The sequence below is a fragment of the Colletes latitarsis genome, chromosome 1, assembly GCF_051014445.1.
Source record: "Colletes latitarsis isolate SP2378_abdomen chromosome 1, iyColLati1, whole genome shotgun sequence".
Taxonomy (NCBI): Eukaryota; Metazoa; Arthropoda; class Insecta; order Hymenoptera; family Colletidae; genus Colletes; species Colletes latitarsis.
The window spans coordinates 56,944,256-56,964,440 of record NC_135134.1 but is presented as its reverse complement, the minus strand read 5'-3'; the positions used below and the strand labels follow the sequence as shown (position 1 = coordinate 56,964,440).

General features: G+C 42.9%; 1 protein-coding gene across 3 annotated transcripts in view; it reads right to left on the bottom strand.

Moving 5' to 3' along the window:
- The window catches only part of Eip78c (Ecdysone-induced protein 78C), an 87,360-nt gene that overhangs the window by 7,375 nt on the left and 59,800 nt on the right, over nt 1–20,185 (bottom strand). For all 3 annotated transcript variants that reach the window (XM_076764272.1, XM_076764257.1, XM_076764265.1), the window contains one exon: nt 8,732–8,856. In XM_076764272.1, the coding sequence (XP_076620387.1) occupies nt 8,732–8,856 (125 nt within the window). The remainder of the gene's footprint in view (nt 1–8,731; nt 8,857–20,185) is intronic.

Below are 20,185 nucleotides of genomic sequence, written 5' to 3'. Positions count from 1 at the left end.
TAAAAAAGTTTCAAGATCTTCAATGTCAAAGTTCCAAATCTCGAAGCTTTTCGAGAACTTTGAGCCATGACACTGGGAATTAATTGAACCGTATCTCGGTCCGAGTCGGCTAAAAATTAGCTGGACCATTTCATCGGCCGCGCATCGTTCGAAACATCTCCGTTTCATTGTAACTGGCATGCACGCGCGGCGTAATATAGGTACTCGGAATATGCACACACACACACACACACCTGCCTCGAAATTAACCGAGGGTCGGTTGGGGGTTGCGTTTCGTCGTGTGTCGGGGTTGACCTCGTTGCCGCGACCAACGGGACGGCTCGTTTAATAAGCGACGTATTATGATTAATGCGCGCCGCGTAGAAACGACCCAGAACTTTCGTACGACTCGACGTGTATGTGTACACTTTACCAAGCACAAAGAGGCCAACCATAGACCATGCAGATTAATGCTCGATAATTAACAAAAGCTGGTGCCAAAGTGTTGCAACACGTCCGCGAATCGAGTCCCAGGCAAGTCTCGCGGTAATTTTCAGCAAATTAAACAGCTTCCACAGAGAACTCTAATATGGAGGATGAAAGATCCAATTCCTGAACGATCAACAAAAAAACAAATGGTTTTGTGTGATCCACTAAATAAATTCAGCGGATTTTGATGCGGATAACGAGCAGAAAATCGTTCGTTCAAGAACTGTACAGATGAAATGTATCGGTACGCCGCCGCCGTGCCGTCACGCATAAATCGCATACAATGGAATTTCTTTCGGTAACCAATGCAATTGATCGCTCGAGACATTTATATTAAACTGATGTTGACTCGATTGAAAATTGATTATTCTCAATTCCTATTTGACTGAGAAAAACAAGCGGTCTTTATTTCGTTTCTGCTTATGAATGGAAATAAACAATTTTTGGATAAACTGATCGCGAGAGATGAAAAATGGCTCACGTACGAAAATATTACTCGAAAGAGAATCTCGTCGACGAAACCAATTTTGCCAAGGAATGGATTTTCGAATAATTCTCAGATTCGATAAAGGTATGAAAAAAATAGAAGAAATTATTTAGTACGGTCGATAATTTTAATTCGGTAATCTGCCCTCGTCGTGTATAAACTGAAGATACGCTTTGATGTTTATCTTGGTATTCGTTTTATAAATTGCGTCGATTAAATTAATTTTCTAAATCGTACTACAAGTACCGTCAATTTGGTTTCGGTCGTTTCGGTCGATCTCCAATATTCTCGTGGCTATTTGTAGATTGAAAACTCGAATGTGACCCAGCTTTATTTCTCGCCGATTTCTTCGGGTGTTCCGTCGTATTTTCGCGATGCCCCAATCTTGCACCAGTTGTTATTTTAAACGCGATCCACGTGCCGCGGAAAGTTGTTTTCTTCAATAAAACCGATGCTTACAAAGGGTTAGTTCGCCCTGGAAAACTACTTTGCCCACGGTTGAAAGGTAATAAATTTACGTCGCCGGACCTATTATTAGTCGATCACTTGCGAAAGAAGGGGCAGGGGTTGGAAGCTGAGGGTTTCATCTAGAATTAAAGTGCTCGTAGAATCATTGCTCGTTGTATTAAATATATTTGATAGATAGAAAATAACCAGGAAATGTCCTATACGAGTATCGTTCGATAAATAAAGAGATAAACGGTTTGATTTGGCGCATGATTGCAACAGCTAGAGCAGTCGCGCGAATTCGAAGAGGAAGTTGATCGATAATCGTATTCGGGACATTTGCTAGCAATGGAAAGCTGTTGGAGGATTTTGCCAATCAATTGGCGTGCATCGTGACATCGTGTCGAGGGGCGGATTCCGAATCGATCAACGGCACCGAAGCCCGATTAAGAGAGCAAACGGCGTAAATAGGTCACAGATAAAAGTGCCGAATACGTGGAGTTGACAATCAAGAAAAACAAAAACATCGTTTTGACAGGTTGGCTGGTCGTTCATTATCGGGTTCAATTTGCATGGTTTCTCTCCGCGATCGGATAATAGCTGTCCCACCGCTATTTGCGCGCTTTGCTGCCTCGAGAAAAGGGAAAAGTAGTCGTAGGGCGAGCTTTCGGGCCAAAACGGAGTTCCTCTTCTCGATGACCTGGTTTCGGATTAATTGGACAGAGAACCGTTGCGGAATCCCTTTTTTCCGAGATACGTCATGGGTATAAATACCGGCGTTCGTTCGTTATTGGTCACGCGTTCCCAGGATATTTCGACTAACAAGGGACCATCCCGAGGTGTAAATCTCCAATTTTTATGAAACTTCGCAAGTACTTTTTTGTAGCTGCTAATATTCACTTTAAGGGGTTGAAATCAGCCCTCAAAGCTGGAGGTTCAAAATATACTTTGTTGAATATCTCGGAAACTATTAGAGATAGGGGTAGGCTTCAAATGGATGAAATTTATGTTTTTAAACGGCGAATATGATGGTGTAAAGAGATTTTCAAAACTTTTATTTGTTTAAACAATATGTTAAAAAATAGCAAATTTTTTTATTTTTCTCGTTGGATATTAATGATTTTTTTTTCTCCATTTGTACAGAGAAACGACATATCCATATACAAAATACGGATAAATTGGAATTTTGATTTTTTCGCAATAAAGAAAGATTTTATATTTGTAATTTTTTTTGTATTTCGTGTTGTACGAAGTACCAGATCGCATACAAGGTATTCGGCCATCCCTGGGAAAAATTTTAATGGGAGATTCTAGAGGCGAAAATAAGACGAAAGTCAAGAATACCAATTTGTCGATGCAGGTTTCGTTAAACAGTTATTAATAACTAAATTAAAAAATTTCAAACCGTTCCGGAAAAATTATTTTCGGTTGCGGGGCTCAATTACAATCATTTTTGGTGAATAGACATACCCCCGAAATCCTACGCACTTTCGAGAAAAAAATTCAGTAATGGCGGAACTTTAAACGTTAATAACTTGTTAACGAAGCAATTGGTATTCTTGATTTTCGTCTTATTTTCGCCTCTAGAATCTCCCATTAAAATTTTTCCCAGGGGTGGCCGAACACCCTGTATGCGATCTGGTTCTTCGTACAACACGAAATACGAAAAAAATTACAAATATAAAATCTTTCTTTATTGCGAAAAAATCGAAATTCCAATTTATCCGTATTTTGTACATGGATGTGTAGTTTGTCTGGACAAATGGAGAAAAAAAAATCATTAATATCCAACGAGAAAAATAAATAAAATGTGCTATTTTTTAACATATTGTATAAATATGCGAAACCCCAACTTTGAGGGCCGATTTCAACCCCTTAAAGTGAATATTAGCAGCTACAAAAAAAATACGTATGTAATAGATTTATGACAAGTACATAATTGCAAAGTTTCATAAAAATTGGAGATTTACACCTCGGGATGGTCCTTTGTAAGAATAAGAGCGAACCGGTGTCTCTCGAAGCAAATAATCGTGCCTTCTTTTCGACCGTTCTGATTCGCGTTGTACCCGTTGCATCCCTGATTCACGGATACACGGATTGATCCGTCTCTGAGAGAATATAATAGGGACGGCTATTAGCATGGTAGGTCTGACGTCCTTGGATCTACGGAAGTCTATACAAAAGCTTCCGGATCCAAGAGACACGAGATTGACAATCCCGAAAGCAGGAACTCGGGATAGCGAGCCTATTATGGAACCTCCCTCGATATTGTGGGAATGGATTTCAGAGACGCGATCTGCGCTGCTCCAGACCCGTTACGCTTAATAATTTACGATCCACGATGCGGATCAACTATCATTATTAAAATGCAGCCAACTATTAATGCATAAGAATGCATGACGCGTACGACTTTATTTTCGTTTGAGCACGAGGATTATTTCAGAATGGGGAGAAAAATAAGAACGAACGAATAGATTCGATATTATCGAGTCTCGGAAATAGCAACGTCGATTCTTGGTTACAGAGATACGAAGTGTCCTTAAAATAAACTCTCGATCTAGTTCGTTTTAGGACAGCATGATGTCTTAAATCGTATACTTTTTCCTTATCGTTTTAGCTTCTCGACATTGTCTCGGAATAAAACGCTAATTGGCGAGGTCCGTTGTTTAAGGATTTTTCACGTTTAGATCGCGCATTAGATCAACTAAGCGAACGCTTTAATAGAGAATGGCCGGAGATCGTTCATAGGAAGTGACGAGTGTTTTTTTTCTCGTCAGGATAACGTTCCACCTTGGGTTATTTGAACGACGTTGTTAAAAATTAATAAACCGCATTTAGAAGTTATCGATTCTTGCTGCGTTCCTCGGATCTAGCACTCTCTGTCTAACATTTATTCGGAAAACATTGTTTCGCGTTATGACCTGAAACGATTACGCGGTACTCGCGGTACGAGTATATTTTTAGATAATCTAATATAAAAGTTTATTACTCTTCTTTTTCGCATACTGTAGAGAGAAATGCGAGGTACACTTTAAAAATAATAAACGAGTTAACGTGGTTCTTCCGTGGCCGAATGATGGACGAGACGCGCAGACAGGGGCTTGTTCGTCCCGACCTGTTGTTGCGAGCGAACACGTCGGTTTATTGGTCTATTACCGATCGTATTAATTAATGAAAGCCATACGCGACAACGCCACCAGGACGTTGATGCATATCCGCTGACCGATATCCTGAAACGGGGACTAGAAAGCGACCAGTTGTACGTTTAATACCGGCATTCGATACCGCGTCTCGACCTCGGCTCGTTGCTAAAATCGATACGTGACGTTGTATCAGCTTGCACTTCCAACGGCATCGCAACACCGCTGGAAAATAATAAACACTTCTGTTCCGTGGTTGAACAACGAAGGAAAACGCTCTTGTTCTTAGTCCCCGTGTCTTCGAGGGGGCGAGACGTGCTCCGCATGCGCACGCATTGGTCGAGCATTCCACCAAATGGTTTTGCATAACGAACGATCTCGTTGATTTTTTTAAACAGATGACAAATTTTATTTCCTCTCGCGGGTATATTTTTATCTTTGCCCCCTTTCTCAGTTTCGTTTATCTTTGGGAACCATCCTGATTGTCCTCTTCGATCACGCGAGGGTGTAAGCCCTACTATTTATTGAGAATTTTCATCGCCTCTTTAAGTAGGTTATACGAATCGAAGGAGTAAACGAAGCATGCTGTTATTAACCCAATCTAATATTTTATTAATACTTGGCGGTTATTAGACTGAGTAAAAAGAGGTGTAGTAGTAAATAAATAGGATAGAAAAATCGTTGTGAGCTGATCACAGTCGTTATATTATGATAAGGTGCAGGCATTCGCGTGTTAGATTTTCTGACCACGGGAAAAGTTGGAATACAAATGATAACGATAAAATATAAAATAATATAAATGATAAATATACAGTTAAGAAATAATCTTTGAAAGAATAACGCCAAGGCTTTAGAAATTTCTGATCAGTTGTGTAAGTTTATCAAGATTCTTTCTAAAGTTTTACGAAAAATAATTAAATGTTTCTGCGAACAACGGAATAAGCCTGAATTTTCTGCATTTAATAAGAATTTTATTCCGATGAGTACCTCGTTAATTTCCAAATGAACGCATTAACGTTGTGCATGGGCTTTATTATAGCTTAATTCGTTAAATAATGGCTTGTAATTACCAAGTTTTGTACATTTGTATCGCGCAACGGGGAAATGCAGATGTAAAAGCAACAAAATTGTCCAACGAAGCGGGAATCTTTGATTACGAATTGCTGCAGTAAAGAGTATCAATTAATTCGCAGGAGAATGTCGGCGTATAAGTCGGACAGGAGAACGTCGTGAAATAAATCGGACGTAAATAGGAGCCAGCGTCGGTAATGATCAGTAGAAACGCTTACGTTTAATCGGACAAGTTGATAATATAACGTTTAACAATTTGCTGGCAAATAGGGGAGGATTATACCATAAATTATTTTTGTTGTAATAAGAAAATAGTACAAGTGGTAGTTCCATCCAACTGTTAATCGCGTTTAGCCTTTCGTGGAGCAGAGAAGTCAGGAAAATTGGAAGCTTTGTCGTACTCGTGCATATGAAATTATTGTACATTATATAGTTCCCCTGTCGGATCAATGAATTCTATTTACATAATCTGTACGTAACACGGCACTATTCCAGAAAATTACTACGCAATTAATGCTGGCAATTTAATTTTCGATCCGACTCAGTTAGTAATTACGTTTTATTGGTAATCCAGATATATTTATACTTTCCACTGTTTTGCTCGAGCAACGTTCGCTACGTTAATCATAATAATGCGTCCTTTAATATTAATTACACGCCTGCTCTAGCGTGAAATGATTCGTTACAAATTCTCTTTATGAAATATGTACGTTTACGGCGATTAACTGGTTGCATGCAGTGGTAAGTAAATTCGATCGAAAGCTAAACTTTGGACCTATCGGTGGAAACATTTTTATAGATTGCCAGTGATAAACGCGTCGCAGTAGTAGTAACGCCCTTCCCATAGTCAGACATACTTGAGATTTTTCTTTCTGAAAGAATAACTCGGACATTCTGGATAATCGGCACAAGACATTTATTCTTTAGTCTCCCACTTTTGATCGAAGCATACGTTTAATGTTCCCTTAGAAATTTCGAGCGTCTCTGATTTCTTCGGATTGTTCGCAAAGAGCGTCGCGTATCTCGCGAGAAAAAAAGTCGCGGAGATACCGAGGTGCGACGGGGCAACGAACGCACATTCATTTCCCAGCCGGGAAATTAATTTTGCCATATCGGAAAGAAGTGTGTGAGCGTGCAGCTGGCGCTGCGTCGCGCGAACGTGTCGGTGGGAGCGCGAGAATGTACCAATTCACCGTTAACTGTGGCCTTAGGGCTTCCGTGTTTCAATCTCAGGTGTGTAGCACCGGCGGATGTGCATTCTCGCGCGAAGATTAAGGCACGTATAGATCGCGAAACGTGGTCCGTCGGGAAATACTAAAACGAACCAACGATTTCGCAGAACCGTTGCTTTTTCCTTTTATCCGAGTCTATCAGAGATCACCTTCTCTCGGTTCGACAAGCTGCTATTTTTATTTTAACAAGCTCATCGAGAAAGCTAAACGCAATTTAAATTCCTTCGGTTTGTTATCGTTCGTGTGGATTGTCCTGTTCCAGAAACACGTGATAATTACGAATTCATGCTGCCTCGCGTAGATGAAACGACTCTTGGGAAACGGAGAATGATGTTCGATATCTTGACCGTGCACAAGGTGCCGCGCGGTTGCCTAAACGAGCCTAAATATTCATATTCTTCATATTCCTAAAGTTCAAGACAACGTGCGTTGCTGTAGTTGAAATCGCAACGCAGGTTGCACGATATATTTAATTATATTAAATGAACGAGCGTATCTATTAATAGTTACAACAGCTCGAATAACACGGTATTAAAATGGAGCAGCAGTCGCACAAACGCGGTTTCTATAACGTGTACGCAGTACTGTGTAACACAATATTTGTATAATCGCGTTATTTTCACGTTGCAGAAATTCTGTATTGCGTTCTACCATTAATATCTGGCATACGTAATGAAATATTATTGCCACGCCTTGAACGACGTTAACGATTTGTAGACTGGCCAGTGTGCTCCTAGACAATCATGTCTTTCGCAAACTGTCGGCACTAAAGCGATTTGTTTCTGTTCGACTGTCTGATCAACAACGTGGGTAACGTTAATTACGGTCAGACGTTAGTCAAGATGCGTGACATAGACGATAAATAACCGAGCTGGACAATACTCGGTTTTACGACTCGAATAAAATAACACATTCTACAGAATTAATATATGCCAGCGATTGTATTTAACGATAAAAGCGGATTCATTTTTCACGAGTGAAAAGCAATCGTAATAGCGTAGTATTTTCTCTTTCATAATTGAAGAAGAATAGTCTCGATACGTGATCGTTCATTATTATTGTTCGGTGCGGTTTTTTAAGAAAGGACAATCAAAGCTTGGACATACATTAATCAGGATCATTTGTCCGTAAACGAGTCGTTCGTCCAATAGTATTAAACACTGAACCTTCACGACTTTGAAATAAAGATTTAAAATGGGTAAAAGCAGGTTTGGAAATTGATGGGTCGAGGGTTAATGCGAGAAACGAATGGAAAATATTGCAAAGAATGAGAATGAAAACTAGAATCGATGCTTTCTGCGCAATACACAGTTGTCGTGAGTAAATAAGACGAGACGGACAAAGAATAAGAGACGGTAACGAAAACTAAGGGGGGAAAGAGCAGAGGGGAGAGAGCGATCGAAAGTAATCGAAGCCAGTAATGCACAGACTCGATGAGAAAGAAAAATTGTACAATACTTCCAACAGCGGCGCAACTTTCTCGCAGGAAGCGATGCGTCCAAGGGGATCTTGTTCGGGGAATATTTCGATATATGTAGAAAGAAAACTTTACGGTATATGTATAATTACGTTTCCCGGTATAGAAAGTTCCATTAAAGTATCTCTCGAACTTGTACGTAGACAGTACGTATCTACTCGCGATTTCGTAGTTAAGTTTCTATAATCAGTTTTCCAACTCCGCGGTATTGGAGGGAAAAGTCAACGGTGCTTCGTATATTTTGCTACGAAACTTTGTCGCGTCAAAGTCGTAATAAAAATTCGAAATTTAATCTGTCTCGTGAAAGAGAAAATCGTAAATCGTTCGAAAGTATTATAGATTAACGAGATTAATTTGATCCATATTCATGTTGAAGGAATGAAGGAACATTTTCAAATTCCATACTCACTTTGCAACCCTCGCAGCTGGTTACGCCGTAATGATAACCGCTCGCTTTGTCACCGCAAACTCTACAGGCCACGAAACTCTTCGCGGGCGTCGAACTGTTCGAATCGGCGGCCGCGTAGTGTTGTTCTGGAAAACAAAACAGGCAGCTACGTTACGTAACGTGATCGACATCCGTACAACTAGGTAAACGTTGCGCTAAAACACTCCCAGCCTCTTCGCTGAACCAAGAAACCCATATGAAAACGCTTAACGTAGCGATCCCAAACGCAAACGCACTTGGATGCGTACGTGTATTATTGGTAAAAAAAAACTAAATAATGTACAACGCGTGCTCGATATCGTCAGCCATAGCTCTTTTAAACAGATACAACTCCATCAGACGCGATCGAATAGCAGCAGATGAGATACATCGCGGTTCAACGATGTTCCTCGTTCGGTAAGAACGAAAAAACATCGTATGTGTTGCGTGGAGTTAACGGCACCGTCGTTCGATGGAAACGGTTACGCGTAGACGGAACGGCAAGAAAGAAGAAGACGAGGAAAAAGAGTGTATGGCCATATAGAGCGGATGGCGGATGGCGGATGGCGGATGGTGCAGAGAGACAACAGAAGCGGCTCGAAGGAACGGGAGGATCGCGGAAGGTGGTGTGTGTGTGTGGTGAGAGAACCCTCTCGGTGGCGAGGGACACGTTCGGTCACGGTTCGTCCACGGGCAACCCGTTGCATCCATAATGCAACGACGGACGAGAACACGGAGCGGCCGAGGAAGGGAAAAGGCTGGAACAACCTCGGTATATACACGGTGGTTCGTGTAACGGAAAGGCTCGCGTCACCGTTACAGAACCAGGGAAGAAGCGGGAGGAAGATCGGCTGCGAAGCAAGAGCAGCAGCAGCAGCAGCAGACGGAAAGAAAAAGGAAGAGGAAAAAGGCGAAACGGGGCCGGCCGCAAAGGGAGAGCAGAGGGTACCGTATAGGAGTAGTCTGCAACATTATACATATACGTATGTACGTATACCGTTCGAGTATCGTGAAACCCCTGCCAGAAGACGTCGTTACGTGTGCCGTTGGTTAGACGAAGAACATGCCGACGCGTGGAAACGAGACGGGACCAAGGTGTACCAGCGACCATGGGAAGGATACGCGACTAGCCGAGTGGAAAAGAGAACACCACGTGAAAGACAGAGGGAGTCAGTCCAGTGTGGTTGATTCGAGCGTCTGGAAACGGGGAGCCATCTTGCGACTACGAGATTTTACCGGGGCCCACCGTCTATCCGGAATATTCGAAAAACGATCGAAGCTGTCTGTTCGCTTTTTAGAAATATTTCAAGTTAGGCATGAAAAATTAGTGTAAATGGAGTTACAGGGCACTACCAACGACGTTGATCGAAGCGAACACCGACCACCGAGCACCGATTTCATTTTATGACACCCGGTAACGCGGCCGAGATCGAACGGTGCTTGGCGTTAAGCACATCAGCGACAACGACGCCGTACCCCGTTACGCCGGCGTTTCTATCTCCTCCGGTCAGAGCAGCGCCGGAAATGCATTCGCACGATAAGAATACGCTGCTGGTTTTTCTCAGCACGATCGCTCGATTCTATACCCAGTTTCTATTTTAACTCGACGGTAAACCGTGTACGCGAATCTCCTTGCTTTGGGCTCCGTTTCTGCTCGCTGTACTCTGGGCCGCGAATTCACGTCGAAGCTTGGAGTGTTTTGCTTGCGATTCCTTGGTGGCGTCCAGTGGTGCATATGGTACTCTAACGAAACAGTTGTCAAACGAAGCTGGATACGATTTACATACATGCAAACGTTCGTTAATCACGCTTTCAAACTATACGATGCGAGAATTAGCAATTTCAAACGCGACGATGTATCGATCGCGTAAAAATGAGTCTCGATCTCCGGCGCTGGTTACAAGATGAAAACCTGTAGGGACCGTCGTTAGCCGTTTGCTTTCTTTCTACGCGAAATGTATTCGGCGAAACTGGCTGGATAATTAGGGCTGTTCTGTTAAACGATACAAGAGCGCGTTCGCACGCCGATATATTGTAATTTATTACGCTCCCGAACGGTCTGTAATTTCAAGAGACGAAGGCGGAAGCGCGCCGCGTAATGATGCTTGGACGGTGAGCCCAAGTTTTTCGGTGCTTCTTCATGGGAATTCGTTGAGGCCGTACCGTATTAACGACGCCTTAAACGGTCGTGCACGAATAAATTTGCTCGCGTTCCGAACTTTTTTACTCGCGCGCTCGTTTCCGCCTTTAACAGCAAACTCTTCCACCATCTAAATACGCGATAATAACTTGTATCGTAACGTAACGTTTCGACCCTTTGATTTTTACATTGGCGTAAGAAATCCAAGTTGAAAAGGAAAACGTTTCATCACCGCTCGGATTGGTGGTAGCGATTATGGCTGTGCAAAAAGACAGTGCAAAAAGAATCAATAATCTTGCATGAGTTGCAGTTTTGATTGCATTAGTGGGTGCGTAAATTCTATTCAAGAGCTAATCTTGCCGACGCATCTCGCTTTTCTATTCCTTGTAATCCCGTAGGAACGATTGTATGAAAATAATGAAATCCAAGATTGAAAAACAGGGTAGAGAAAATAATTGGAATCATAGATCAGAACGAACGTATAATTTTAACAAGATTCAGACATTCGACGACCGAGCAAAATATTTATGTTTGTCGTATCAATCGATAATAAATGGTTCTACTACAAGGGGTCTTTACACCAGACGCTCGGTAATTTCAACCAATCGCGCCGAAAAAAGCAACCGCGTGATAACTACCTACATAGTTCCGCGTCACGCCAACCAGCTACGGGTTCTGGATCGTGTATTCCCTTGCAATAAATCGTGCTGCCTAAAGTATAAACATATACCTCCGAATAACAGAATAGTTTCGTTTTTGCGTTCAATTAAGATTCTACAATACGCTTGCAACATTTCTCTGTACCAATTTACTCTGTACAATTACTCTCCGTAGTAAAAAGACGGTACAACGAGGAACTTATCGCGTCAGATTTCTACCATCCTTTATGGAAAGTATTTCAATTTCTCGATCCTTATAAATTTCATAAATTTAGCTTCATACTTTGCGCCATACAATTTCTAATCTATCTCGTAACTATCTCGAGAACTATCTCATAAATCCAAACGCGTTTCGTGCAGTTTTCTCACCGTTATACGTATACTATACTCTACCGCTCGCCTCTTATCTGCGTTTTTCCATCACCCGTAATTTCCATTCAGCATCCGCGAGATGCAAAGCGTCGCGCGGTTCTGTATCTTGGTTTGGCGTCGCGACGCGTCGTACTTTCACGCGTGATGATTGCCCGTCGGGGTTGCGCCGCACCGCGCCGCGCCGTAAATCTTTTTCAGTCCGCCGTATATTCTATTCGTAATCATACGGTGCTTAACATTTCACTTTACTCTGCGTCGGTGTTATTCCACGGAACAGAGCCACAGTTTCTATTTCTGCTTATAAATTCCGCTCGACCGAAGCGAACTTTCTCCTCGCGGGAGCACTTTGAATTGATGGACACGGTGTACGTGAGCACGAAACAGTCGGGTATATGTATTTCATTCTGCTTCCAGTGAAAAGCTCGCGGGTTAAGATAAAGAGACTCCATCAGCCACTTGGAGAGAAAAGCCCCCTTAAATGCAACACGTTCAACGAAACGTAATCGACAAATTTTCACAGCGTTCGCAACAGCGTTATCGCAAGAATTACCTATTAATTAGTGTAAATTGTAATTTAACCTTTCTTGGCTTGTCGCAGCTGTTCCGAACGTCAACAATTGGGAAACAGAGAATGGAAAGCTCCGTTACTTCGTCTGACTTCTCCCTGTGGCAAAAACTTTTGGCGTACAAACGAGGAAGAAGAATTGATCGTCGTAGTCTCTTTACGGTTCACCTGTCCAAGGCGATTTTTGTGCAATTCCCGCGAGATAAATGTGCCGTTTGTCGAGCAACAAATAATCCCAGACGCGACGTTAATTGTCGATCACTCGTTTTACGCGGCTGTTATTAACGCGCTGAAATTCGCCTGCCATAACTGTAGATTATCCGAAGAACGGAAACAGGAGGATGCAGGAAGACAAATTTATCTGCCACCTGTAGGTGTTTCGAACCGATCGAGCGGCCAGCAGATGCGAACGTTTCAGCTTTCGTTAATTTTTATCGACGCGTCCTTAATTACAGCTTGACTCCTTCCCCGTAAATTCGTTCCGTCGCTTCTAAGAAATGTTAAACGTATTTTACTTTCCAATATTTTCTGTTCAACATTATTAATACGTGTACGTTTCGTAATACGTAATTTATTAATACTTATCATCCGATGACGAAACATGTAAATCGCGTTCTCGTTAAGAAATAAATCTCCAAGGATTTCTCTTAAAAATTTTAAGGGCAGAGATTTCTCTTTTAACATTTCTAATGAAAGTCTCTTTTTCGGGTAGTTATGGTCGCTAGGTAAAACACGATGCCCGAGTAAAAATTTGTTATCGAAATTTCGGAATTTCGAGTCCAAGTTGTTGGTAGCGAATTAGTCGGTTGGATGACTCGCGTTGCGTTTGCGTATTACGTGAAACGGATCGCACGGGTCAGCTCGATAATGCAAAAGACGAGCGGAAGAAGGAGGAAGGAAACTATGGAGACGCGTAGACGCGTAGACGCGTAGACGCGAAAGTATACCGAAACTAGTGTACGAACTGGTTGGTCCAAAAGGAGTGCTGGTTGTACTACCATTTGCTAGATACAAACCGGAGATGATGAACGGAACAAGAGGGAAACCGAACGAGAGAAGCTGGGGAGAAACGGGCCGAGCTTACTTTGCTCACCGGGTTCCGAGTAAGCTTTCGAACTCGGCCGCTCAAAGCGCTCTTGTTGAATATATGCAAGCACTCTCGCAAAATTTATGTATCGTATTCCCGAGGAAGGAAAACTTGGTCGCGCTGCGCTGTTTGCCGAGCGTATGTGCCGGGGAATATAATATTTCTCTCGAACGATCGAGGACGAAAACCGCCGGATCCTCGATAACGCGACGCTGCACCGTACGATATTTGACGACGAGTTTCCTCTTTTCTCTCCCATCGAAAGCGTAACCGCGGAAATAGAGTCGACGAGAAGGTGATTCTCAGTTAAAAGATAAATCGAAAAGATCGACGGTGGGTGTAGCACGACGTTAGGAGAAATGGAGCCAGGATTTCCTGGCTGCGGATTAATGCCTCGTTACATTCTAATTCGTTACATAATATCGCAGCGAATTAGATACAGAAACGTAACTTTAATACGTTCAATTCCCAACGTCGATATGATCGCACTTTCACAAGCCGGCATCTAAACTCGTTCGACATTATACAATTATGTATTACGTGTCGATCGTTACGCGAGTGGAATACCTCGAGTGAATTTTATCGATTTTTCCATAAGAACATCGAGGAAACATTTAACTACGACAACCTACACTCTACACTTTCCTCCGGAATCTATGGTTACTTTATACGGTCGGTACAGTCGAAAGTATAATGGAATGCGCGTTTACATTTATTGGACGCATTTTGTACTCGTAATGCTCGTGCAAAAGCGATTCGGTTAACCAGATCCAGAATGTCTGTTCACACGGGAAGAATCGCCGGCGTATCGCCGGCGTATCGCCGGCGTATCGTCGTCGAAAGGCGATCTTTCGCGTGAGGAAGCAGCTGTTGCTCGCAAGAATACAGCAGTTTCCGGCCTGGGTAAACAAGCGAACGAATTACTCGAGCACGCGGACGAATCGATGTGTGCAACAGCTATTCTCTTATATGCGGCACTGTGTGTCGGTATGCATTAAAACGAGTAACTCAAAGCGACCGTGCGAAGCTGACCGTCGCGTCGTGCACAGGGTATCGAGATCGGGGCTGAAACCCCGGGCTAAATTAATCATATTCCAGCGTTTTATCCTGTGTTCGATATACGTACACGTTCGACACCCAACCCACGTCGTTATCCATCGCATCGCATCGTATTTTCATTATTCCGCCAGTAATTGCCATGCCTCGGTGTTTGCTCGTCTTTTGCCGCTGGCGATGCAACGCGAGTCGACGTATCGACCTTTCAATTACGTTGAATTTCTCCAATATCGTTGTTTGTAAATTGCTACGCTTTATTAGCATGCTAGGAAACAGACAAACAAATCTGATGGAGACAAAAACCATTTCGGTACTTGATCTTTGCTTACTGAAAGTCTCGGTTTCCGAGACCACGCATCCTTGGTTTATTTATTAACCGAGACGTTGTGCGTAGCGAAGCTAGGATGGCGGGCTGCATCGTAGAAATCTCGCAGAGTGATTACGCAACAAGTGAAAGTTGCTCGACATTTCAGCGGGCGCGGCGGTGTTTGGGAAGATACGAGGTTTCGCGAATTTCGTCTCTTCAGCCCCGAAGAGTCGCAGCCGGAAGTAATATGGAATTTCGCCGGTGTATTCTGCGCGTAAACAGTTCTCTTTTATGCATCTTTCTTCCCCACGGTGTGTGCAAGACTTCTGAAACTTATTTGGGGATTTTACTGGCCAGACAGGAGCAACGGCCAACGCGATTGGTAAAACGAACGTTTCCTCGAGCCAGACGTTCCGGAAAACGTTTCATCTGGTCCCTTCGACGAGCTCGGTGATTCCGTTTCCTTCCGAACCTTCTCACGGGGCCGTGCAATGCCCCCTCCTTGCGGCGTAACGAATCAATTGTCGCGTGTTCACGCTCGGAAACGCGATCCAATGGACGACGTTTCGTTCTTTTTTTCTGTTCTGGCAAACGAGCACGCTATTTTTTCGACAAGTTTCTAAAGGGTTTTCTCTCCCCTCGGTTGGTTCCGTTGGTTCTCTTAGTCGAAGAAATTCTGCTTGTTTCGCGGTTTGATCGTGTCGCGCATACTTTTCTGCCCTTGAAACAATTCTCACAAACATCTTCGATGAACGTTCGTGTTTCAACACCTTCTTTAATAGACCCTTCGATTCCGGATCGCAAACAATAGAGTCACGCTCGCGATACGGATGATTGTACGGTTACTTGTAAAAGAGGACCGCGTAATTTTTTGCCACGCGCCGATTTTATTATTTTCGAGTCCTCCTAACGCGATAATAACCCTTTCTTTCCATAAATTTTTTAACGTTCGTGCTTAAACTATCGATCATTGTACACGTTAACTTTCCGATTTGCGCGAAAATCTCGATTATGCACGCATTATATCTTGGTACTTTCCACGATTTCTTACACAGCAACGTGTTTGCGAATCATTTGGCAAAACGGCTTGTCGGGCTACTAACGAGGAGTAGCGATCGCTCTACGGTCAATGAAATTGTCCGCGTTAACGACCGGCCATCTTCAACTAGCCTCTCAAGAACAGTGAAAATGAAATTCTCATTCGCAACGTGGGAAACCAGAACAGTACGAGTACCGCCCTTTTCCATTGTTATCGCGAGCAAAAGTATTCCGTGTAAATGTTACAATTATCGCGTGCATTTTGTTCTGCGTTCCGACGTCGTTACCCGCGCACACGAGCCTCAATGAACGATACAGAAACGTACAAATACACCCCCGTGTAATTTATGCGAACTCAAGTGTATACGAGACACAATTCCGTTCTTCGATCGTGCAAATAAGAGAACAGTCTAGTTTTAGAAGCCATAGAATGCTGAAAACAGTTTTTAACATTTGCTTTTTCTTCTTGTCGTCGCATCGAACGCTTCAATCTATGGTTCCGCAGACGACTTGATGACAAGTTCTTTAACATCGGTGATTTGCACGCGGTTTTTTCATTTCTTTATTTTCTTATTGCCGCGTCTCTTTTATCCCTTACGGATGCCCTTCTTCGTCTTTATTCCATAGGTTTTCTCCCTTGACTGACATTTTAATTTAACTCGTTGCGATATTTCGTAGGAAAGCGTCCGGTTGATTTCTGGTTTTCACCGCATACCCGATACAAGCGTTACTCGAATTTCGTCCAAATAATGCTTACTCGTGGATTGATACTCGTGATTAACGGTATCGATAGATGCGTGTTGGTGGATATGTTAGGAGGCAAGGGTAGCCCGTCGAATACAAACGGGCCCGGCACTGTTGTGCACGGTGCCGACAACGAATAGCAATTTGCCGCCGCCGCCGCCGCGTTTAATTACACCCGAGGCGGTCACGGGTCTGCGTTGCAAACGCGCGGACTCGCTTTCGGTATCGATGCACTCCTCTTCCTTCGTCCTGACGGCATGCTTGATTACGCATCGCGTACCTAAAACCACGTTTCCATTTTCTCCTTTTCAAAGCACGATAATCGTTTCTCCTTTAGCCAATGATATCCATTAACCCTTTCACTCGCAGTATGATTTATACCATGGACCAACAACTATCGAACTCGATCAAACATTTTTTCATATACGGACTTTCCGAAAGCGGATAATATATAATAGTAACCACGCCAGATCTATTTGTTGTTTTCGATCTATGCCCTGATCAACCATCCGGTTTCGATAAATGTAGGAATACCGAAAGGATAATTCACTGATTCGGCATGCGAAGACTAGAAACATAGATATTGCATTTATTGTGCTGTCAGGTGCGACGCGGACAACGGCGAATGTATCGAGAAATACGATACGGTTAATTGATGGTTTCGAAGGTTTTAGAAACGTGGTTAATTAATAGCCGCGGATCGTATTCTAGAAAGGAACACAGAATTATATGTATATTCGTGCGCAGAGTTTCTTTTTCAGGAATTATATAATTCTACGCGGCAAGAAATCGTTAAGAAACACAGCAACGCTTCAATACGAATTTAACGAGTTTAACAGAGTGTAGGTAATTTCATTTAATGCGTCGGAAATACAAGCACTATTCCAACTGTCAGGTGTATTTTGACCGAAATACCGCTTTAACCGGGGCTGGTTTATTCATTCGGATGGAACAGCTCGTCGCGTTCCATAGACTTTTATCAACCTTGGAAAAACCAGAGACCAGTATGTTCACCAGGCAGAAATTTAACGCTAATAAAAACAGAGGGTCTAGACACGGATCTTTTTAAGAAACGTTGGAAACGTCTGCCCGGTGAATGCGATTGAAAATTTTCGAAATCCGTCGTCGTATCAGTTTGCATCCCCAATCTTGCTGATTATTACGAAACCTTACTACGGCGAGATCCTTGAAGCTTTCACGGCTTTAGTTTTTGCAATGAAAATAGTTGCAGGCTGATAGTTCGAGGTGGGTTTAAAACTAGTTAAATGTTGATTGAGATTTGTGTAAAGCTAAAACTAATTAAGAAAGACTCGAAGATCAAGATTAAAGAATTTCGAAATAACGTTCGGTGACTGGTACGCTAGGTCTTTGAAGCGTGTCTAGCGAGCCATTTCTTTCAAGTGCCCATTCAAGGCTGCTTTACAATGGTTATTAAAGAATATTAAATCGTAAGAGAACAAAGGCTTCCCACTGTGCCAAGTTGCAGCTAGTACCGATACCGTATAACGTCTGTGGGTCCTCAAAGTCCTGATAAAGCTCCGATGCTGATCGCAGATTGAACTTGTGCTCCAAGGGGACTACTCGGCTTAGATCCGAAAGTCCCCGACAGTTTTAATTCCTCTAGGTTTCCTCTATCGGTGAACCAGTTTCCATCCAAGTTTCGAACAGTTCTCCGTAAAGCTTTTCAAACTGTCCCCGGCACCCTCGAAATTTTTTGCAACTCCTCCCTTTGTAAATCCGATTCGCGCGTGACCACGCGATCCGACGAAGAATAGAATTTTCGCGTTGAAAAGCGGTCAGATCTGGCCACGATGGTTTCCATATTCCATCAAAGAAATAATAAATCGATGACCCTGTCGCGGCTCCGTTCGGCTTTGTTTCGAAACCAGCCGTGCCGCGGCGCGTTTGAATAAACGCTGCCACGGGATACCGATGATATTATCGCGTCGGATGTTATCGGTTTCTATCGTTATGCGGGCTCGTTTCCTGCGTGTTTAGCGGGGAATTTCGCGAGCGGGACAAAAATTACGTTTCTCTTCTTTGCGACGCACAGGAGTTTTGGAATTTTTATTTCTCGTTTCGTTGCGAGTTCAAGCCAGACTTCCTATTCAAGATTTTTTTTTAGTAAAAAGCAATATTCGCGTCTTTGAAGCGTCCCAAGTCCAGCCTTTGAGATTACAGTTAACAGGTGCTGTAACCCAGAGATTTCATCGGAGTCTTTCTTTCGTCGCTAGCCAAGGCTTTTCCCTTTCTTTCCAGGTCGTTTCTTATTACCGTAATCTGAAAATTACGAATAAGAATTCCTTTCAGCCCGAAGAGCAGCGAACCGATTCGTCGTTCGTAACGTGGAATTTCATTTCGTAAATGCATCCTTTTTATGGTAAAATTAATAAACATTTTGTCGCGAAACACATTTCTACCTCGGAGAAAACGGCCATCGTGCTTGCTGTGTACTTGGACGGGAACTATCGCATCAAGATGCTAATTAATTAAAGACGACGGTAATTAATGGACCACTGACAGAACTGGTCCGCTCATGGGAACATTTTCGAGCTACCAGATTCCTCTTGCAAATTAATTACGTTGAGTAATTTAATTAAATACATCAATTGCCGAAGCTATAGTATAGTATACATGTACTACTATAATCTTCGGTTCAGTGGATTTTCGACAGTTGATTTCGGTTATTCACAGACTAATACGATTATATGCTTCGTGTATTCCCTTGTACGTTAAGTTAACTAAATTACTCTCGCTACTGTTTTTTTTATGAAATTTATGTCGTACAATCTGAATATTAATTCCTAATTGGTTTATTTATTGGCTCGCATAATTAAACGCATCGTTCCATTCGGGTCTATTGTCTAAAGCTTGGGAAGGAATTTGTTTAGTTGAAAAAGTCCTGTCGCTTGCATGCGTGTGACAGAGCAATCGATCTTGATGCGGGTCGATGTATCATCGATTAATTTGTGCAAAGAGGTTTGCCCGGTCTGTGACGGAGACCCGTTTACGATCTTGGACGAAAGCAACAAGCCAAACGATGAAAGAGAGAAGAAGGAACGAGCGAGAATGATAAAAGGTACGTTATTTGATGGCGATTTGTACCAGCGATATCAGAATGGAAAAGTGTATAGGCGACGCGACGCGGTGCGGTGCGATCGGTCACGCTAATCTACGCGTACACGAAACCCATCGAAGACGAGCCATTGTCGGCGAGCAGCGATGCCAGACACTCCGGAAGCAAGGCGAAGATGAAAGGAGAGAGCGTGATCGAGGAGGAGCAGAAACAGGCGCGGTAGAGATTTACGTTTGTACCGTGAAAGACCGGGAAACGTGCTCGTGTGTGACCCAGATCGCTAACGAGACGTTTCGTTGATTAAATAATGGGAGCCCATTGCGGATTCCAAGTGGATAAGATAGCCAAAAGGTGCGCTGAATGGAAGCTCGGAATGGCTCGCCGTTGCAGAG